General features: G+C 38.5%; 1 protein-coding gene across 3 annotated transcripts in view; it reads left to right on the forward strand.

Moving 5' to 3' along the window:
- The window catches only part of COIL (coilin), a 33,071-nt gene extending 18,700 nt beyond the window's left edge, over positions 1 to 14,371 (forward strand). Inside the window, exons 2-8 of one of the 3 annotated variants that reach the window (XM_036754822.1) lie at positions 6,706 to 7,804; positions 9,511 to 9,597; positions 10,513 to 10,560; positions 11,332 to 11,403; positions 12,378 to 12,447; positions 12,727 to 12,815; positions 14,128 to 14,371. In XM_036754822.1, the coding sequence (XP_036610717.1) occupies positions 6,706 to 7,804; positions 9,511 to 9,597; positions 10,513 to 10,560; positions 11,332 to 11,403; positions 12,378 to 12,447; positions 12,727 to 12,815; positions 14,128 to 14,211 (1,549 nt within the window). In that variant the 3' untranslated portion in view covers positions 14,212 to 14,371. Of the gene's footprint in view, positions 1 to 6,705; positions 8,292 to 9,510; positions 9,598 to 10,512; positions 10,561 to 11,331; positions 11,404 to 12,377; positions 12,448 to 12,726; positions 12,816 to 14,127 lie in introns of those variants that run through there. The other 2 variants (XM_036754823.1, XR_005010187.1) reach the window with 2 other exon arrangements.
- The last annotated feature ends 9,205 nt before the right edge of the window (positions 14,372 to 23,576 follow it).

Consider the following 23,576-nt stretch of genomic DNA (forward strand, 5'->3'; position numbering starts at 1 on the left):
ATATCAATCAGACTTTTAAAAAATTATAGAGCTAGAAAAAATAACAAAATTCATCTGAAAGAACAGAAGGTCAAGGATATCAAGGGAATCAATTAAAAAATGTGCCGGAAGGTGGTCTAGCCATATCAGATCTCAAACTGTATTATAAAGTGGCGATTATCAAAACAAATCTGGTACTGGCTAAGAAAGAAGAGTGGTGGATCAGTGGAATAGATTAGGTTCAAATTGCATTATAGTAAATCACCTTAGTAATCCAGTATCTGATAAACCCAAAGATCCAAACTTTTGGAACAAAAACTCATTATTTGACAAAAACTGCTGGGAAAACTGGAAAACAATATAGTAGAAGTTAGGTAAAAACCAGTGTCTCATTCTGTATACTAAGATAAGGTCAAAATGGATATGTGATTTACACATAAATGGTGATATGATATACAACTTAGGAGAGCATGGAGTAGTTTATCTGTCAGATACATGTATAAGGGAAGAATTTATGACCAAACAAGATAGAGAGCATTACAAAATGTAATAATGGATAATTTTGATTATATAAAATTAAAAAGTTTTTGCACAAAACCAATGCAACCAGAATTATAAGGAAATCAAACTGAACCAAAAGTCAAGTTGTCTGGCCTATAATTTATAGATTGTTCTCTTCCTTTTTGGGAAATCAGCACATTTGTTTGACCTTATCTCATCTCCCATTTCTCATGATCTTTCAGGAATCACTGACAGTGTCTCAGCAGTCACATCTGCCAATTCTTTCAAAACACAAGCATATAGTTCATCTGGACCCAGTGACTTGAATTCATCAAGGGCGACTCAGCACTTTCTCAGTATCTTCCTACCTATCTTGATTGTCAGTGTCTGTCCAGGTTTATTTTTTCCTGTCACTTCCAAAGTAAAAGTCATAGGCCCTTACATAGAGAATGCAAACAAAAAGAATTGCGCAACTCTGTTTTCTCTCTTTTGTCAGTTACCACCGCCCTTTCCTTTTCAGATCTACCCTCTCCTCTTCTCTTGAGTCCCAGCGGTTCCCTTATTGTATCATTGATGTTCCTCTGCCAAACCTCAGCCTTGGCTCACTCCCACCATCTGCTGCCTGTACTCCAATGGACGTGCTGCTGATTGAAACTGGAGCAAATCATGAAACTATGCTGGCTGGGTCCACTACAGTTTTATATTCTGTAACTTCAACTGGGCCCTCATTGCTGCTAGACAATCTTATACCTCCCTTATCAGCTCACTATCACACTCTTCACAGGGGCTCTTCCATACCTTCTCTTGCCTCCTCAAACCTTCCATGGTTCCTGCTCCCAACCTCTCCACTGAGATTCTTGCTTCGTGTTTTACAGTAAAAAATGAGGCCATTTGTAGCTCCCTCTTCTCCCCTCCTCATCACACACCACTTAAATGCCTTCTGCCGCTATTGATCACTCCCTTCTCCTTGATACTCTGTTCTTTCTAGATTTTTGAGATACTGTTCTCTCCTGATTCTTTTCCTATTTATATGACTTTTCCTTATTCTCCTTTGCTGGATCTTCATCCAAGTACTGTTCACTGACCATGAACATCCCCCAGGGCTCTGTTCTGGCCCTTCTCCTCCTCCACACTATTGCATTTGGTAATCTCTTCAGCTCTCATAAATTAAATTAGCATCTGTATGCTGATGATTCTCAGATCTATGTATCTAGCAAATCTAATCTAGCATCCTCTCTGTTGACCTACAGTTTTTCAACTCCAGCTCTCTATCAGATATTAGATCTCTTGAACTAGATGTCCTGTAAACATCTTAAATTCATGTCCAAGGCCTAACTATCTTTCTTCCCCAAAACTCACCCCTCCCAAACTTCCTTATTGCATCCTAGGTGTTGTCCTCAATTCGTCATTCTTTCTCACCGCTCCAGCCTTCTCTCATATATGTTCTCTTCTCTCCTCTGACACTGCCACCACCCTGGTGCAAGCCTTCCTTACCTCAGTCAGATGAACTATTGCAGTAATCTATTGATTGGTCTCTGCCCCAAGTCTCTCTCTCCTCCAGTCCATCTTCCACTCAGCTGTCAAAGTGATCTTCCTAAAGCACAGATCTGACCATGTCGTTCCCCCCTCCCCCCCGACTTCTCAGTAAGTTCTAGTGCTTCCCTGTTACCTCTAGGATCAAATGGAAAATTCTCTGTTCGACACTTAAATATAAACTACCCTTCCTTACCTTTCTAGTCTTCTTATACCTTACATACCTTATGCCCCCATCCCCCAATATTCTTTAATCCAATAACACTAGCCTCACTGTTTCTCAAACAAGATACTTCAACTTAGGCCTTTGCTCTAATCATCCCTTATGCACAAAATGCTCTTCCTTCATCTCTATCTCCTGACTTCCCTGGCTTCCTTCAATTCCCAGTTAAAATCCTACCTTCTACTGCAAGAAGCCTTTTAATCCCTCTTAATTCTAGTGCTTTCCTTCCGTTGCTTATTTCCGGTTTATTCTCTATATGGCTTGTTTGTACATTGTTATTTGCATGTTTTCCCCTCCATTAAATTGTGAACCTTTTGAGAGCAGGGACTTTGCCTTTCTTTGTATCCCTGTCACTTAGCACAGTGTCTGGCACATAGTTGGCACTTAAATGTTTAGTGACTAACTTCTTTTTTTTTTTCCCCAATATAACTATAAAATACTTTTTTTTTTGTCCTTAGCTTCTTTCACCAGTTTCTTCAACTCATTAAGAACTTTAGCATTCTTGGCAGTGTTTTATTGGACTATATCACATTTTTATATTTCTCTTCTCTTTTGTTGTTCATTCATTTCAGTTGTGTCTGACTCTTTGTGACCCTATTTGGGGTTTTCTTGGCAAAGATACTGGAGTGGTTTGCCAATTCCTTCTCTAGCTCCTTTTATAGATAAGGAAACTGAGGCAAACAGAGTTAAGTGACTTGCTCAAGGTCCCACAGCTAGTAAGTGTCTGAGATCAGATTTGAATTCATGAAAATAATCTTCCTAATTCCAAGCCCAGTGATCTATCCACTGCCCTTTCTCTTCTCTTACCTGACTTCTATCTTCTGTACATTTCTTTTTAAAGTCTAAGTTGGTTGGTTTGTTCCCTGTGCATCCACATCAGTCTCTTTCAATAAACTGCATTTTTTAAAAACTCAGTGGAATTAGTGCTGCCTTGTGTCTTCAGAGTTTCATTCTTGCCTATCTCCCATCTCTGCTGAGCTGCCTTTCCCTGCAGCATTTTCCTTTTGGGGATCCTACTTACCTTTTCTTGAACCCATCAAAATCTGCTTTTCCAAGATCTAGAGTACATGCCAGACTATGACAAGTTTTCTATTCCTGAGAGATATCCTGTAGGCTGGAATGTAGTAGTTACTTTCACTGCGGCATCCAGATAGTTCCTTCTTAAGCACTTGTCTGTACCAATTTTAATGATTGTTTGGCACATACAGGGATGTGGTTAATTATTCCGCTATTCAAGTTAGTATAGAATTAAAAAGCCCTGATCTGATCAGCCCAACAAGATTGTTAGGCTCTTGAAGGCAGGGAGCATGGTACTTGTGTATGTCCTGCAGTGCCTAGCAAAGGACTTAGAAGCCCTTGATGCTTAATAATTATTTTGCTGTTTTTAGTTTAGCTTTGATAGCTCCTCTGGGAGACTCTATTTTGTATGGGCTACTTGGACAATAGTTATATCTATCTGTGGTGGTCATCCTTGTAGATCTATATTTCATTTCTAGATAAACATCCAGCTCTGTGGGAGATTATTTTCTCTTTCTAGAACTAGATTACCAGTATAAGTTTATAACTACTGCTTCAGAATGGCAGTCATTTTGGAATCTTAAAATTTTACTTTCATCTTCAGGTTCTTTGATTTCTTGTAGCACTAAGTAGTGAAAACCTAAATGGGAACATAGAACCATAGTAAAGACTTTGTCTACCACCCAATCTAGTATTTAATTATAAGCTGTCTCGTATTCATGACCTTCCCCTTTCCGCCTTATATAATAGCTTAATATCTGTGTTGATGTTTATTTCCCTATTGCATTCTAAGATCCATTAAAGCAAAGGCTATCTCCAAATTTTTTTTTGCTTTGTCCAGGACCTAACAGCTTTTTGGCTCATTAGCACGTTTCTTAATTGGTGGATAGATTAATAAATTTTGTTTCCCTAAGTAGATCATAAGTCTCTTGAAAACAGGGACCATAATTATTGCTTTTGGGTTTTATCTAATGCAGAGCATACACCGGGTACTTCAAAGTAATTATTAAATGTGTTTATTGCCATTTTTTATGAGGAAAGCTTTGGGATTATTTTCAAAGCCATCTAGAAGTACATCTTTGTCTTAGTGTTATTAAATTCAGTTTTGTTGCTTGTGACAGAATTTAAGCTCCATCCTTGTTACTGCACCAACATAAAGAACTTAATATTATGCTTTTAAAAAAATATTTTATTTTTCCCCGGCTACATGTAAAGACAATTTTTATATTTATTTTTAAAAGTTTTTGAGTTCCACCTACTCCCCCGAGACAGTAAGTAATTTCATAAAGGTTATACATATTCAATTATGCAAAACATTAATATTCTTAAAGGATTTCTTTTACATCTTGCTGTTGCTAGGACTTAATTTGTCCTATTTGTTGATGTAACAACAACACTACTTACTGCTACTGTGGCTGTATAAGCCCAATAACACCAGCACACAGGAGGGCTGCTAGCACAAGTTCTTTGATCTGCTTTTCTAAGGAAAGCAACTTTAAGGGGTTTACAATCTCACTTTGATTAAACATACATGTATCATTCACTTAGTTCAGGGGAAAAAGTCAGCAGCCGGAACTTTCAGAGTAAATACAAACAGGAATTATGAGCAGAGAAAACAACAGACCAACAGACAGGCTTCTGTCTGTCTGACCAAATCACAATACATAATTAACAGAGAAAGAAGCACCAACATCTGGGTTTTCGGGGGGGGGGGGGGGGGGGGAGGGTGGCTCTTAATGGCTCTCACAAGTCTCATCTGGCCAAACCACACCACTACTCTTCCAGTGAGTGAAACCGCCAAAGCAGGGTCATCCCACAGAGATCAATGTGACTCAAACTCATGTGACTTAGGCTTTCTTGTGACAGGTCATCAAAGACTCCTGATTCAGTCAAAGACTCTTGATTGAAACAAAGTGCTGAGAAGCACTCAAACAAAAAATAGTAAAAAGTCCCACCCTGCTTGGCATTACAGTTGATTAGCTGGAAAGTGAACTTATAGGACAGCTTCATTGCTCTATGTGGTGGTAACAGTGACACATGTTTATCATTTGAACAGCTAGTATTTCAAGATGTTATATTTCTCTCTTCGTTAATCTCAGTGGCTTTTGTATTGGTCTTGATTTGTTCATATCTATGAACTTTTGTGCTATGAATTCTTAGAGAATGATTGTGGATAATTTACTGCTGTGATACCCACATAGGAATTTTTGTTGTTCAGCCATTTTTCAGTAGTGTCTGGCTTTTTGTCACCCCGTTTGGGGTTTTCTTGGCAAAGATGTTGGAGTGGTTTGCCATATCCTTCTCCATCTCATTTTACAGATGAGGAAATGTAGGCAAAGAGCATTGTGACTTGCCCAGGGACACACAGCTAGTAAGTGTCTGAGGCAGAATTTAAACTCAGGAAGATGAGGCTTTCTGACTCCAGACCTGGCAGCCTATCCACTGTGCCACCTAGCTGCCCCACATATGAATACATCTGTGAAATAACAGAATTCCAGTGTGATTTTTTTTAATCCCTTAGACAATGTTCGCAATCCATTTATTTGTCATTTTACTTGAAAGAATGATAGATTTAGAGTCAGAAGATCTAGGCTCATGCCTGGCTCTGACTGTTGCTAGCCTTGTGACCTAGGCTGATCTTTTGATCTCTCTGGGTATGTTTCTCCATCTGTAAATGGGGATTATAATACTTGTATATCAGCTACCTCACAGGGCTGTCAGTGAAGATCAAATTAGACCATGTTTACAAAGTACCTTGTAACTGTAAAGCATGATATAAATGTAAGCTATAGTTCATTTACATTGTCTACTAATATTTCTCCTCTTTTACTCATAAAATATAATTCTTTAGTCCTTTATGGGCTACTAAAAATTGTCATCCAAATGCAAATTGCATCTTTTGCAAAGGAAGTTCCTTTATGAGAAGGTGTGCTAAGATTGTCTTCTAGTTGTGATATGCCATGGTAGGTTATATTGAGGAATGGCCCCTGCAGCTACTGTGGGCATAGAGGATCCTGTGGATATAGGAAAATATTAAGTGAAAGTTTGTCAGTGCAATGTTTTGGGTAAAATGTCATAGAGTTTTTTTCTGAATTGTCTCTGCCTCACCAGTAAATGTACTCAAATTCTAATGAATTTAATATTTTGCTAAATATGTGATAGGAAAATAAATATGTAGGACTTTTAAAAATTGCATTCCAAAACCAAATATAAACACCACCTTTATATTATGCTTTGAGGTTATTTAAGTTGCCTATTCTTTTCATCATTTGATGATTAAGACTTGATTGTATTAATCCCATTCATGAAAGTAAAATTACAGTTGCCTTCTTGGAGACTGGTAACTTTTCTACTGAATGTTGATATAGGATTTGTGTAGTCAAAGTGCTTTTGTATGGAAAAATTGTCACAGGTTTCTCACTGACCCTAAGCTTCTCTTACTCTTTTGACAGAGTTAAATTAGAAGATGTTGAAGTTGTCGAGAACTCTGTAGTAGTCAGCAATGGACTTGGTTATTCACATAAAAAGACACGGAAGAGGAGAACCACCTGGGAGGAAGAAGAGTCTGATGCAGAAAATAATCAGTACACAGAGAAGCATTGGAAACGGGGAGAGATCAGTGAAACCTCCTCTTCCCTGGAACAAGATCAAGGCACAAGGAAGAAAAACAAGAAGAGAAAAAGGAATGAGGGAGGAAGTGAAAATAGTGGAAAATGGACCCCCAAAAAATCAGGGAAAGAGAAGGAAGGGAAAGCTGAAAATAAGAAGCAGAAAAAATCTCCAAAACCTTCTAAAGCAAAGAAATTGCCAGAACGGACCAAAAAGAGCCATAGTGTTCAGAAGAGTGCTTCCAGTCAAAGTAATGCAGCTGAAATCAAGAGGAAAAAGGATATTGGCTTGTCTGCTAAAGCTAACCCTGATACCTCATCAGATTCTGATTCTTCTGCCACATCATCAGATGATAGTCACACTAAGATGAGTCTTGGTGGCAAGAAATTAGTAGAAAAGCCGTCATTTATCACATCAAAGCCAACTGGTTCCCACCCAACTGCAGACAGACTTGTCAGCATTGGCAGTAATGCACCCTCTGTCAAGGGCAAAGGAACTCAAGAATCATCCTCTAGTTTGGATTCCAGTTCCAGTACAGATGACCAGGGAAGGATGCCAAAGAGAGCACCAGCATTGGCTCCTCCACCAACTGGAACAACAGTATCTCCAGGATCTTCACAGGCAAATGGTCCAGATACAGACAATCACTTAGGAACAAGACAGGAGATGCGATACTCTCATCTCTGGGATAAGCCAATATTGGGGAATAGTGGGAAACAGCTGACACCTCTGGCTCCAGAAGCAGCTCCTCACCCCAGCAGTTTTGGAAGGGGGAGGGGAAGAGGGGAAGACATTTTCCCCTGGAGGGGACCTAGGGGACGAGGTTTTCGTGGAATCAGAGGACGAGGGAGAGGGGGAAACATTAATTATGTGTTTAATGGTGAATCCCAGAAACAGCAGCAATTAACTGAAGTAGTAAAAAACACTTCCATTATTATCCAGGTATGTGGCCTTCCTTTCTTCCTTTATCTATTTATTTTTTACTCCCTACATATATAACCAGCCTGAGATATGGTGAGCCGGGAGTTTATCCACTCAGTATTTACTACTGCTAATGAAATCATTCAGTCATTGATATATCTGTTTATATGCCAGGCATTGTGCTAGAGATGTGAGACAAAAATGAAACAGTCTCTACCCTCCAGGATTAAAATCTGTTGGGGGAGACTATGTGTTTCTGTATGTGTGTTTAAGTATAAATATGAATTGATTTTGGGAATTAGGGCACAAGTAGCTAGATGGATCAGGACAGGTTTCGTGTAAAAGGTGGCGTTTGAGCCAAGTTTTGAAAGAATCAGGATTTCAAAGGCTCAGGTGAAGAGCCAGTGCTTTCCCGACATGGATGACCTCCAGTGCAAAGGCACAGAAATAGAAGATGGAGTGCCCTGGGTGAAGAAGAGCAAACAGTGCGGGAAACAAGGTTGAAAAGGTAGGTGGGCACTAGTCTCTGAAGCACTTTAAAAGCCAAACGGAAGGGTTTATTATTGATCCTAGGAAGGATAAGGTATGAATTGGAGTTGGAGTTAGGCTAGTGTGATGTGGTCTGATCTGTTCTTGAAGAAAATCATTTGGACATCTGTGTGGAGAATGGATTGGAGAGACACTTGAGACTAGGAGACCAGTTAGAAGAATTTGCAGTAGTCTATGTTGAGTTGATGAGGTGATCCTTCACTAGGATGTTATGGAGGTAGGAACAAGATTTGACAACTGATTAGGTATGTGAAATGAGAGAATGAGGCATTGAGGAGAGAGAACGCTGAAGTTGTAAACCTAGGGGACTTGAATAATGGTGGTGTCCTAGACAAAATAAGATTGTTTAGAAGAAGGGTACATTTAGGGGGAATTTAGAGTTCTGTTTTAGACACATTGAGTTAGAGATGCTTACCAAATTTCTGGTTGGAAGTGTCCAATAGGCAGTTGGAGATGCATGACCAAAGTTCAAGGGCCATACAGGGACTACATACATAGATCTGGGAGTCATCTGAACAGAAATTTTAATTAAACCTGTGAAAGAATATAGAGAGCCTTGGAAAGCCTAATTAATGGCATACCCAGAGTTAGGCACCCTCATATGGAGAGTGACCCAACAAAGGAGGCTGAGAGGGAACAGTCTTAGAAGTAGTAGGAGAACCAAGGTAAAGCATTGCTATGAAAACCCAGAGCATTTAGAAAAGATCTAGGAGGAGAGGGTCGAGAGCAGGGTGAGATGCTGCAAAGAGATTGGAAAGGATGAAGATTGAAAAAAAGTTCACCAGATTTAGCAACTAAGAGATCATTGGTAACTTTGGAGGGAGCAACTTTAATTGAGTAATGAGGTTGGAAGACATTGCAAAGGGTTGAGGAGAGAAAGTAGAGGCAATGGATATGGACAGCTTTTTCTAGAAATTTGGCTAGAAGAGGAGAGAGGAAAAAATATAAGGAGATGGAAGGATCTAATGTGAGGGTGGTATAGAGACTTAAGTATGAATCTAAGCAGCAGGGAAGGAACCACTAAATGGGGAGAGATTAAAGATTAAAGAAAGAGGTGCAGAATGATATTTGCTGGTGATCTTCTGGGAAAGATGGGAAGAGATGGTTTCAGGAGTAAATGTAGAGGGTTCGCCTTGGTGATAAGGGTCACCTCTTCATAGCCACCATTGTTTTTGTAGAATCCAGCGGAGACGCCTCAGAAGGACTACAGTCTACTTCCTCAATTAGCAGCACCCCCTCGGGTAGGGGAAAAGATTGCATTCAAGGTATTTTTTCCCCTAACATCTAAATGGCCTGAACACCTAGAATATATTGCAGGGGTTCTTAACCTGGGGTCCATGGATTTCTTGGAGTCTGTGAACATTTAAAAAAAAATGTTTTTGCAGCTAGGTAGTACAATGGATAGAGTACCTGACCTAGAGTCAGGAAGACTCATACTCATGAATTTAAATCTGGCCTCAGATACTTCCTCTGGCCCTGGGCAAGTCACTTAATACTGTTTGCCTCAGTTTCCTCATCTGTAAAATGAGCTAGTAAACCATTCCAGTATCTGTGTCAAGAAAGCTCCAATTAGTGTCATGAAGAGTTGGATATGACTAAAACAACTGAACAAAAAAACCAAAAATTTCCATATAAATAGTTTTCTTGGCAATCCTGTGTTTTTTATTTTATATGTTAAAAAACGATCCTGAGGAGTCCACAGGCTTCACCAGACTGCCAAAGGAAGCCATGTCACAAAAGTTATGAACCCCTGGTCTATTTGATTATGTAATAAAATAGCTTAAAATTATTTCCCTCTCCCACCCGTGCACTCGTTTGTCTGTTAGACATGTTGGTTGGGCAGATGAAGTAGGAGGAGTCAGCGTTCTGACAATACTGTACTGTCTTGGGGAATTAGAAGTGAGGAGTTAGAATCAGCCTTTCTCAGGAATGAGAAGACCCAGAGCAGCCATAATCCAGATCTAGTTTCTCTCAGTATTTCTCTCCTGTTCCACCTTCATGTGCTATGTCAGTGATAAATGGGTAATACTTACTGATATGGAAACCTCTAGTTTCTCCCCCAGTCTTATCAACAGTGGAATGGCTCAATGTTCTCATCAGGTTTATCAGCATTTAAAAATTTTAAGAATGAACAATTACATAGCTTATAGTAAATACCTTTTTTTGTTTATCTTTCTTAGCTTTTGGAATTGACAGCAGATTATTCTCCTGATGTCTCTAGTTACAAGGTACTACTTATTTTTTAAAATTGTTATATGGCAAAAAGTAATCTTTGTAAACCATATTTGTAGGATAAGGAAGCAGCTTGGTGTTTTTAGTTGTTATATAGACTTTAATATAGTAGCTCACATTTATACAGTACTTGTTAAAGTTTACAAAGCACTTTCTTCCTGACAGGTCTGTGAAGTATGTCATGTACTTTTATTATCCCCATTTTACAGAAAAGACTGAGAGCTAAAGTGACTTGCCAGTGAATGTAAAGCTCATAATTGTCTGCAGTGAATTTCAAACTCAGGGCTCTTGACTCCCAAATCCAGTGCTATATTTACTATTTTGTGCTGATTCTCTGTAGCCTAATAGATATAGACAGTATAGGAAATTGAGCTGAGTAGTATAATTAATAGAAGAATGAAAAAATTATTAATTTTTAAACAAAATGACTGGCTTTCTTTAGGCATCATCTCTCTTTTAAGCCTAGTAGTGGCTGAATTTTCCCATGTACTTCATGTACTTCACTTTTCACCATGTACTCATAAAGGATGAACATTTTCATCTAATGAAATCATTTTTTGGAGTTGGCCTTGTCAATCTATAACATATTTTTCACGACATACTTTTCCCATTGTGAACTCTGAATATAAGCAAAAGCTACTAAAAACTTACTTCTAAGATTAAAGTTTTACATAATTATACTGATAGATATATTAACATGTTTCTTTTGACTTGTTGATTTATAAGTTTATTTTCTTTGAAAGTGAGGTATTTAATATCTCTTTGAGACTTCTACTGGCAGATTACATATTACAATTCAGCAAGACTTTGATTTAACCAGAATGATCAAGAAACAATACGTAAGTCCATTTATACTTGGTTACCTTGAATCTGCTTCTTTCTAAGATATATTAGTGTACCTTTTGGCGAAGTACACTCAGCACTGTTGCTCTTGTGATTTTCCAGTGCATTAAAATTCTTATTAATTATACTGTATACTTACACAATAGTTATGGAAAGTGTAAAAAATTGGTCTGAGTTTGAAATTCCAGAACATGCCTTCAAGATTTTGGTTTGGTAATAAAATCTTGATAAGAACTTCTCTCTTTTCCCTTTTCCCTCTCCCTTGCCCTCTCTCTTTCTCTTCCTTCTCCTGTCTCCCCTCTTCTCTCTCTTGATCATTCTGGTTAATTTTCAGATCATACTGTAATGGAGATCTTCACACAAGAATGGGGAATCATCAGTGTTTTAGTATGTGCCACAGATTTTTACATACAAAATTCTCTGTCCTATATCTACCACCATGCCATGTGTCGTAGGAATTTCTTGGCCAGAGCAGAAGAGTCAGCATGGCCCTCCTGGCCAGTCAATGTTAAGGAGAGCAGGGAAATTAGCATTTAGTACCAGAATATGTGTCTGGGGAGAACAGAAGATGGAATCTTGTGAGCAAAGAAATGTACAGGTTAAAAAACATGTGGGACCAACTATACAACTTTGCCGCTTCCCTGTTTTCCCCTGGGAATTTCCATCTCATGCTCAGAAGGCAGTTCTGAAGGAAGAGTTTCCAAAGAGGTTGACAGTAATGATAGCCTTATTGAAATGAGTACATAGCTTTTCATCATTAGGCTGAATGTGCTCTGCCGTGTTGGTTCAGTCTCAGTTCCATATAGTCATACTTTATTGTGATATTCAGTTTGTTTCTGGACTGCCAGATTTGTTTGTATTGGCTTAAATGAAATTCTGTTTTATTTGTATTGTGGTATACCTGTGTTATTGAAATGAGATGTCTAATTAGCTACAGGTAACTTTGATGTGAACTATTTTACTTTTGAAGGAGGGGAGAATAATAAACTACAATTCCGATGCTCAGGAAGTGGACATAGAAATTCTTTCATCTTTACCAGGTAAGTCCTTTTAGAACCAATTTTGAAACATTGGCTGTGGGTTTCTAGAGTACTTTTAAACAACTTTCATAGAGGTGGGTAGGTTTTGAGTGGCCTCTTTGGCATGAGAACTGTACTGTATACTTTTTTAAGACTCTCATCCTTCTTCACACCATCTATCCAGCAGATAGTTCTATGTAAAATTAAGAAAATAGTGATTATCAGAATATCTTAATTGCCTAGAAATTGCACACACTTACACTCTTCCCCTCCTCAGCCTCCCTCTTACCTATGTTTTAGTGGTGAAGGAGCCTGGGAAGTTTGACCTGGTGTACCAGAATGAAAATGGAACAGAAGTGGTGGAGTATGCAGTGTCACAGGATAAAAGGGTATGCTTCTACTCTGGGAGCTACTTGGTATCATTCTTTTTAAAAAAGTTTTATTAGTGCTTTGCTTTAAACACAGTGACTTACCAGGACTTTTGTTGTGGTAAACTTTCTTTTAATAATGTTCTATAATTCTATTAAACATAGTTTTGCTTCTTTCTATGCTATTTATTTAAACTATGGAAATTGTTGTTTTTAAGAGTGTTGGGTTTAGGTTAGTAGAGCAATCATAAACTTTTCAGTACTTATATTTAAAATGTAAAGGTTTAAAGTTTTCTGACATGAATTGACTTTAGCCAATATCAAAATGAAAAATTATGAGTTTTACATTTAACACAGTGCTTTATTTAAAGGTTTTGTATTTTAGGGTGAACTTCATAAACAGTAAACCCCCATTCTGTCTCAAACTTAAATAGTTAGGAAGCTCAGATACATAGGTTTTTCTATATTTTATGAAAGGTTTTTCTAATTTCATGAGAGAGGTGGAAAGCTCTCAGATTTATTTTTTAAAAGATCAACTTTCAGAGTATGTGATTGGAATGAATATATACTAACACAATCTCTTATGCTTCTGATCTTTGTACCATAGAGTTTTTGCCACTGTACATTTCTGGAAATTTTGTTGTTAAGTAGATAATGAGAAACATCATTTTATTCTATGTGCTGCTTATGCAATTGGGCTTATTGGTTAGCTTGTCATTTTTGCCACTAAGTGATGCTTCTGCATCATTAATAAAGTCAATGTCATTGTAATTGTAGGAGAGCTGATAAAAATTAATAAATGAATGCTTTACCATGGCAAGAAATAAAATACATTTTTTAAAAAAGAAGAACAGATCTATGGAATGCAAAATGGCAAAAAGAGGGGGTTACTTTACCATCTGATTATCACAGGAAACCGATGTCCTTGTCTGAGGAACAAGGTTCTAAAGATCCTTCTGAATAATCAAAGATTAATTGAGTTCAACAAGTATTTATTAAGTCCCTGCTGGATGCAAAGCACTCTGCTAGGTGAGAAAAAAGTTTAGCTAGGATACCCTATGCTTAGTCTAGAAGGGAGATAATGAAACATGTTTCATCTGTTTTATTAGGGTTTTTCTATATGTTTAGTTTTAGTGTTAGATGTATTTCATTATATCCCGATGTACATATAATTTATTATAGCTCAGCCAGGGTATTTACTTACTAGAAACACTGTTTTTCCATTGTTTTGGTTATATGGAAGTTGACTGTTTGAAGATGAATTTATTTCACTAGAAGAGTCTATCAGAAAGGTAATGTCACCATATTGATTATTTTTTGTATTTTTCCCCAGATAACTATTTGTTGGAAAGAACTGATTGAACCCAGACTGATTATTGAGCCTCATGCTGACCCTCCAAGTACAGAACAGGCCTGACCTTTATCATTCCACCCAATGTATATATTGTCAGATAAGGACTAAACAAAACATATGGGTTCAAATAGTTTATAATTTTTGTTTGTTTATTTTATGACTTGTGAAAGTGACTATAGTTTGGACCTTTTCTAAATAAAGTATTTCAGCATCATAAAGTAAATTTTTTAGTATCTTTTTTATGTTAAGTACCTTATAAAAGATCTACCTCTTAACGTTGCAACTAGTCACTTTAAAACATGAAATATGTTATAGAATTGTTAGTTATCTTAAATTAACCATAGTTTTAGGATCACTGATATGTAATTTCTTCCCTGAACTCCACCATGAAATCCTGGAAGTCAGTTGGACTTTCATAATAGATTTTGACATAACAGTTGAGTGCTGTGAAGTTAAACTATTTGGCCACTGGGTGGTAATGTAAGAAAAGAGACTATGGTTTTTATTTTTTTTTAATATGCCACTTGGGTAACATTTAAACCACTAAGGCAAATTTCCACATTTTAATAATTCTATCCATTGAAGAATTTTACAAACTTTAGTTTTATTTATAGACAGATTTCTCTCAAAATATAATGGGTATTTGTATAAATATTTTCAGGTATTTGGGGAGTAAGGTTCTGTGAAGCTTTCACATTTCCTATGAGAAAAAGTGTACATAATTCATGAGACCCTGTCTGAAGAACGTAACACAAGAAACTTTGTATACGAGAATCTGGAAAGAACTATTTCTCAACTACTGTGAGATAGTTAGCATGGGAGATGCCATGGCATCGGGTTTAGATTGATTTAGTGAACACTCTGTCAACTAAGTGTTTGACTCCATCATGGAGACGGTTATCCTCATACTTGTATTGTGGAAGAAAAATTTTGTCCTCTCTGTTTTGATGGTCTCTGAGGTCCCTTCAAGCTCTAAATCTGTGTCCATGATTGTCTATGAGGGCAGCTAAGTGGTGAATTGAATAGAACACTGGGCCAGGAGTCAAGAAGACTCATCTTCCTGAGTTCAAATCCAGCTTCAGACACACTTACTAGCTGTGTGACCCTGGGCAAGTCACTTAATCCTGTTTGCCTCAGTTCCTCACGTGTAAAATGCACTGGAGAAGCAATAGGCAAACCACTCCAGTATCTGTGCCAAGAAAATGGGGTCGTGAAGAGTCAGACTTGACTGAACAATAACAAAAATTCATATGTGAGTATCACAGCAGCAAAACAAAAATGAAACAGATCTTGCAACCATGGGCAAGTTAGCCTCTTCTAAGGTCATTTCTAATTCTAAATTTATGATTCTATAGTATTAACAGTTAACAGTTGTCAGAAACTTGAAAAATTAAAATTAGAACATTGCTTGGTGAATATATAGAGAAATACAATTTTTAAAACGGAAGCACTCTGAATCCATCAAATTGACAAAATGTTAAAAAATGGGAAAACTTAATGTTGGCAATATTGTAAGAAAACAAGCACATTAATTCACTGGCAGTAGAACTGTGAATTGGACCAGTCGTTTTAGAAAGCAATATAAAATTATGCAGTAAAAGTTACAAAATTCTTCATACATTTTTGACTCATCCACCACCTCCTCCCCTACTCCCTCCCACCAAAGAAGGTATGGGGACCAAAGTTGTCAAATCTGTAAGAAAAATTACTGAGGCAAAGCTCCAAGCCAATAATCATTTATTAAAGGGACCAGATCCCCTCACAATCTGAGTTGCCCCCTTTCTCCAGGGCCTTACTTTTAGGGACTTGATACCCAGGCACTCAGAAGAGGCAAAGTAGTCCGATTGGTTGATAGGCCTTGCTCGTGACCCTCCAAGAGGGCCAGAAATGATGCATTAGTGTGGATCGTCACAGGATAGGCAAGGCAAGAGTCATCTCCACTAAGTGTTCCTCATGTTAGACAAGAGAATGGTCCAGAGATACAAAAATAAGTTGGAGGACTTTCCATATCACATGATCTCACCCATGCTGGGCTTGGTCACCCAAAAATGTGGAGGCCTTCTAGTCAGCGTTCTTGTGGTTAGGCAAGTGAAGTTTATAATGGTTTAATGAACTTAGAGTTTAGTAAGCTAGTGAACTTAGAGCTTGTAGTCTTAAGTTTGGGGCCTATTATAAGAATGAATCTGTCTCATCTAATTATCCCTAAATATAGTGTTTAAAATATGTATTATTCTATGTAATTCCTATACTAATATTAGTTGATTAGACTGACTATTAATAGAAAACTATGTCATTAAGAATCACTACCCCTATGGAATTACACTAAACTAATTAATACTGATTGGAATAAAATAGGGGTACAATAAATCGTTCCTTTCAAAGACAAAAAGAAAAGATTCTCAGAGCAAAAACATTCAAAGCAGCCGTTATTTGTAATTCTAAACAGTTAGAAACAAACTATATGCCAAATAATTAGGGAATAGCAGAATAAATTGTGTAATATACAAATAATTGAACATTATCATGCTTTAAGGAATTGCAAATATCAAGAATTATAAGAAATGGAGGAAAAATTGTATGAGGGGATGCAGAGCAATGAAAGCAAATCCAAAGGAATGATATAAACTGCATACATAGGGGTAAATGAAGATAACGTTATGTGGCAACAGAACTCAAGTTCGATACAGTGGGCATCATTGTTACTACTTTGTTAAAGTACACAATCTGTTTTTCAGCAAACAGCTTGTTACAAAAGTGTGCTAGCGTATGAATGATTAGCCACTTTTGTGCTGTCTTGCTTAACTTTTGGGAGGGAGTTCACTTGTATTCATGCATTTGCCTTGTTTAAACAAAATTTTTCAATAAAAAAAAAGCAAAGGAGGGTGATTTACTTAAGAAGTTATTTCATTGAGTTGGAAGAGAAATGTACTCTCCCTGATATACTGTTAAAATGGTCAAATTTCTCTCCAAGCATACCCTTTGGGTATTTGGCTTATTTCTACCTTTTCTGTCTTATTCATCAAGACTTGTTACCTCTGGATGGGTCCCTCTGACATTTTGTATTCTCTGTGACCTTCTGGCCATGAAGACCCCTTTGTGAACTTAATTTTTCCCAATCCATCTTTTGAAGTTACCATGTCCTTCTAATTCTTAGCCTAGTAATTAAGTGGCTAGTAACACATTTTCCATCCTGTGGTTAAATCTATTAAACAAACAAATAAATAAATAAGTAAATACACACACACACATACATACATACATACATACATACATACATGCATATATATACACAAACTCTTGGCCAGTCATTCCCAGAACCACAATTTCTCTAGGTTCCTTCCTGCCATCTTTTCTATCCCTCCCACAAATTTTCAGTAAATGCTCTCTGTAGATAAACTCTTGTTTTCTCCCAGTACTTCATATCCCATCTAACATTTCCCCATGTTTTGCTTTTTGATGCCTTTTCACACTCCAAGTCAGTCAACTAGCATTTATTAAGCACCTACTGTGTGCTAGGTGCTATGCTAAGCACAGGGGATACAAAAAACCAGTTCCTGCTCTCAAAGAGCTCATAGTTTAACATGTGGAGACAACATGAAACAGCTAGATACAAACAAGACATAGATATATGATAAATTGGAGATAGTCTTGGAGGAACAGCACTAAGATTAAATTAAGCCCTTAACTTTCCAATTCATAGTTCTCAAGGGCTTACTCAGAGGATGTACCAAAAATATATTGTTATGGTTTATAGCGATGGTGGCCACTGATCCCTACATAAGGATCCCTGTTGACTACATATTGACTGTTTTAAGATGTAGTGTTATCTATGTTTCATTGTATCTTCATTTTTGTTAATTATGTTCCTTTTACATTTTAATAATCAGAATCAGCTGTCCTCAGTAGGGCCATGTGTCTGACACCTCTGGTTTACAGCTATCCCTAACTACCTCTTTCCCTGCAGTCACAGAGGAAGAGAGATCCTTTGTCTTCTGTATTCTTCTATCCCCCTGCTTTTAAAGTTACCTTTAGAGCTTTTTTGTGGTGGTAATTTTTAAGTTTTTGAGATTGGATTGGATTGGATTTGGAGGAGCAAAGCCATCCATAGTCAAGCCAGTCATGGGTGAGGTCAGAGATCAAGCTGATGAAATTGATTTTGGTCAAAAAAGAAGGTATCTTTATAAGTGATACTCTTGTGTGCCTCATAAATTGGCTTGTAAGGTAATTCTCAAAGAGGAGCCACAAACAGGTTTTTCAGTAATGGCATCATAGAAATAAACATATGACCTCCCAAGGATAATAATGATATGGATTAATTGCCACCTCCTGCATATGACCTTTATACCCCACCCTCCGCCCAAGCCCCAACTGCTCCCTCCTACAGATAATTACCTTGTATTATGTGTGTGTACACATGCACACACACAAGTATATATGTATGTATGCATGTATGCACAGTATCTTTGGATGTTACATGTACATGTGGGTACATCTTGTTTCTCCCAATAGAATATAAATTCATGGAGGGCAGGGACTGTTTTCATTATTATCTTTATATTCCTGGTCCCTAACAGATAACAAATGCTTATTGATTCAGTGGACAAGTTCAGGTTGTTGTTTGCTTGTTTTTCAGTCCTGTCCATCTGTTTGGGACCCCATTTGGAGTTTTCTGGGCAAAGATTCTGGGAGTAGTTTGCCATTTCCTTCTCCAGCTCATTTTACAGATGAGGCAACTGAGACAAACAGAGTTAAGTGACTTGCCCAGGATCACACAGCTAGCAAATGTTTGAGGCCGGATTTGAACTCATGAAGAAGTCTTTCTGATTCCAGGCCCAGCACTCTATCCACCGTGCCACCTAGCTGGCCCATTCTGGTATGTTTGTTTAAATCCTTGTTACATGACAGTCTTGTCTATTAAATTGTTACCCACTGCTAAATTATGTGGTACAGAGAAATGAGAGAAAACTGAACTGAGAAGCTTAGAGAAGACTCTGTGTAAGAGTCAGATTTGCAGGTTCGTTAGGGTTTGAACATATTGAAAGGAAGGGAGAAGTCAGTATTTGCCAGGCAGACTAAATAAAAATACCATCGAAATAATCATGATGTGTTCAGGAAATAGCAAGGAAAGTATATTGATTGAGTGGACAGTTTTATCCTGGTGTTGTAGTGGTAGGTAAGTCTGGGTAGAAATAGAATCAGACAATGGAAGACTTTGAATGTCAGGCTGGGGAATGTGGAGTTGATCACCTATTGCCTAGACTCTAGAAACCAACGAATGCCATGTATGCCTTTTCTTCCCTCCTTCTCAAACATACGCACCAAGTATGTTAGCATCAAGGAGCCTTTTCTAAGTTACCTGTCAAAACATATATATCATTTTAGTTCCATCACCCTTCTTGGGGTTACCTGCCCCATTCTAGGTTAGTCACATTTTAAATGGACAGGAATAAGTCAATGCCAACTCCAGTTGCCAGCTCCCTCCTTCCAGTTTGTCCCTTCCTCTGTGGGGGGTGGGAGGCTGCAGAACTCATCATTTTTACAAGTATGACTAGACTGATGATACCTTATCTATATGCATAGTCCTGACCTCTCATATTCTGGTGAGCTCAAGCCCAGAACTTCATCTGACTAGACTTTGGATAGAACATCCCTCTGCCTTTGCCAAATCTTGTCATGCTTGACTTGGAAGGGACTTTGAAGGTTATCTAGCCCACCTGATGCATGAAATCCCTCTACAACACCCTGACTGTTATTGAGTACTTCCACAGTTACGGAGTTCACTACCTCACAATCCTATTTTTAGCATCTTTAATAGTTTCTTTTGGTTTTTTATATCTCTAGCACTTAACATAGTACCTGGTATATAGCAGGTACTTAAATGTATGTTGAATTGAATTATTAAAAAAATGTCCCATGTATCAAGGTGACCTGGGCCATCTTTTACCTTCCATCCATTGATTGCTCCAAGTCTACCTACTATGCAGAGGAAATGGAAAAAAATGTTCAAAAATTCACTGAAGAAAACAATTCCTTAATAAGTAGAATTGGCCAAATGGAAAAGGATGGAAAAAAGCTAACGGAAGAAAATAAATCCTTAAAAATCAGAATTGGGCAAGTGGAAGCTAATCACTGCATGGGATATCAAGAAACAGTAAAGCAGGGGGCGGAGCCAAGATGGCAGCTGGAAAGGAGGGACTAGTGTGACCTTCCTGCCGAGTCCCTCCAAAAACCTATAAAAAATGGCTCTGAACCAATTCTAGAACGGCAGAACCCACAAAACAGCAGAGGGAAGCAGGGCTGCAGGCCAGGACAGCCTGGATGGTCTCTGGGTGAGGTCTGTCCCACATGGAGCTGGGAGCTGGGAGCCAGGAGGGGAGCGGAGCAGAGCCCAGTGTGAGCGGCCCTGACCAACCAGACCAGGAGCCAGGCGGAATGTGCCCTACCACCCTGAATCAGTGAGCTGTGGCAGTTACCAGACTTCTCAACCCACAAACACCAAAGACAGCGGAGAAGGTTAGTGGGAAAAGCTGCTACCAGCCCCGGGGGCAGCGGAGGTGGGACACCAACAGCTGTTGTTGCTTCTGGCCCCGGGCCCACCTGGTGGGAGGAATTAAGTGGCAAATCAGAGCAGGAGTGCACAGCCTCCTGAAGATCTAAGCCCAGTCCAGGTTGGGGGTTCTTGGGGAAGGAGCAGTGCTGGTGTGGCAGAGCTAGTACATCCCCCCCAAACGTGGAACATAGAACTCTTTAGTCTACAAGCAGTCATACCCTGCTGAAAAACTCAAGGGTCAAGTTAGTTGGTTGGGAATATGGCCAGGCAGCGAAAACGCACTCAGATTCAGTCTCAGACTTTGGATTCTTTCTTTGGTGACAAAGAAGACCAAAACATACAGACAGAAGAAGTTAACAAAGTCAAAGAGCCTACAACAGAAACCTCCAAGAAAAACATGAACTGGTCCCAGGCCATGGAAGAGCTCAAAAAGGATTTGGAAAAGCAAGTTAGAGAAGTAGAGGAAAAATTGGGAAGAGAAATGAGAAGGATGCGAGAAAACCATGGAAAACAAGTCAATGACTTGCTAAAGAAGACCCAAAAAATACTGAAAAATACACTGAAGAAAACAACACCTTAAAAAATAGACTAACTCAAATGGCAAAAGAGCTCCAAAAAGCCAATGAGGAGAAGAATGCCTTGAAAGGCAGAATTAGCCAAATGGAAAAGGAAGTCCAAAAGACCACTGAAGAAAATACTACTTTAAAAATTAGATTGGAGCAAGTGGAAGCTAATGACTTTATGAGAAATCAAGATATTATAAAACAGAACTAAAGGAATAAAAAAATTGAAGAAAATGTGAAATATCTCATTGGAAAAACCACTGACCTGGAAAATAGATCCAGGAGAGATAATTTAAAAATTATTGGACTACCTGAAAGCCATGATCAAAAAAAGAGCCTAGATATCATCTTTCAAGAAATTATCAAGGAGAACTGCCCTGATATTCTAGAGCCACAGGGCAAAATAGAAATTGAAAGAATCCATCGATTGCCTCCTCAAATAGATCCCAAAAAGAAATCTCCTAGGAATATTGTCGCCAAATTCCAGAGCTCCCAGATCAAGGAGAAAATACTGCAAGCAGCCAGAAAGAAACAATTTGAGTATTGTGGAAACCCAATCAGAATAACCCAAGATCTAGCAGCTTCTACATTAAGAGATTGTAGGGCTTGGAATGCGATATTCCAGAGGTCAATGGAGCTAGGATTAAAACCAAGAATCACCTACCCAGCAAAACTGAGTATCATGCTCCAAAGTAAAATATGGATTTTCAATAAAATAGAGGACTTTCAAGCTTTCTCAGTGAAAAGACCAGAACTGAATGGAAAATTTGACTTTGAAACACGAGAATCTAGAGAAGCATGAAAAGGTAATCAAGAAAAAGAACAAGAAAAAGAAATTGCAAGGGACTTACTAAAGTTGAACTGTTTTGTTTACATTCCTACGTGGAAAGATGACATGTATGATTCATGAGACCTCAGTATTAGGGTAGCTGAAAGAGAATGTGTATGTATGTATATATCTATGTGTGCATGTGTATCATGTGTGTGTGTGTATATATATATATATATATATATATATATATATATATATATATATATGAAGAGAGAGAGAGAGCGGACACGGTGAGTTGAAGATGAAGGGAAGATATCTAAAAGAAATAAAATCAAATTAAGGGATGAGAGAGGAACATATTGAGAGAGGGAGATAGGGAGAGATAGAATGGGGTCATTATCTCACATAAAGGTGGCAAGAGGAAGCAGTTCTGTGGGAGGAGGGGAGAGGGCAGGTGAGGGGGGAATGAGTGAATCTTGCTCTCATCAGATTTGGCCTGAGGAGGGAATACCATACATACCCAATTGGGTATCTTACCCCACAGGAAAGAAGAGGGAAGAAGATAAAAAAAAGGGGAGATGATGGAGGGGAGGGCAGATGGGGGTGGAGGTAATCAAAAACAAACACTTTCAAAAGGGGACAGGGTCAAGGGAGAAAATTCAATAAAGGGGGATGGGTTGGGAAGGAACAAAATGTAGTCAGTCTTTCACAACATGAGTATTGTGGAAGGGTTATACATAATGATACACGTGTGGCCTATGTTGAATTGCTTGACTTCTTGGGGAGGGTGGGTGGCAAGGGAAGAGGGGGGAGAATTTGGAACTCAAAGTTTTTAAAAAACAGATGTTCAAAAACAAACAAAAAAAAGTTTTTGCATGCAACTAGAAAATAAGATACACAGGCAATGGGGAGTAGAAATTTAGCTTGCCCTACAAGAAAGGAAGGGAAAAAGGGATGGGAGGGGAGTCGGGTGACAGAAGGGAGGGCTGACTGGGGAACAGGGCAACCAGAATATACGCCATCTTGGAGTGGGGCGGGGAGGGGAGAAATGGGGAGAAAATTTGTAATTCAAACTCTTGTGAAAACCAATGCTGAAAACTAAATATGTTAAATAAATAAATTAAAAAAAAAAAGAAACAGTAAAGCAAAGTAAAAAATGAAAAAAATAGAAGAAAATGTGAAACATCTCATTGGAAAATAGATCCAGGAGAGCTTATTTAAGAATTATTGGACTAGGGGGGCAGAGCCAAGATGGCGGCTGGTAAGCAGGGACTACTGTGAGCTCCGTACGGAGTCCCTCCAAAAACCTATAAAAAATGGCTCTGAACCAATTCTAGAACGGCAGAACCCACAGAACAGCAGAGGGAAGCAGGGCTCCAGCCCAGGACAGCCTGGATGGTCTGTGGGTGAGGTCTATCCCACACGGAGCTGGGAGCTGGGAACGGAGTGGAGCAGAGCCCAGCCTGAGCGGCGAGGAACAACCAAACTTGGAGTCGGGCGGGTGGGGCCCCTAGTGCCCTGATTATGTGAGCTGCGGCAGTTA

Source organism: Trichosurus vulpecula, chromosome 4 (genome assembly GCF_011100635.1).
Source record: "Trichosurus vulpecula isolate mTriVul1 chromosome 4, mTriVul1.pri, whole genome shotgun sequence".
Lineage (NCBI taxonomy): Eukaryota > Metazoa > Chordata > Mammalia > Diprotodontia > Phalangeridae > Trichosurus > Trichosurus vulpecula.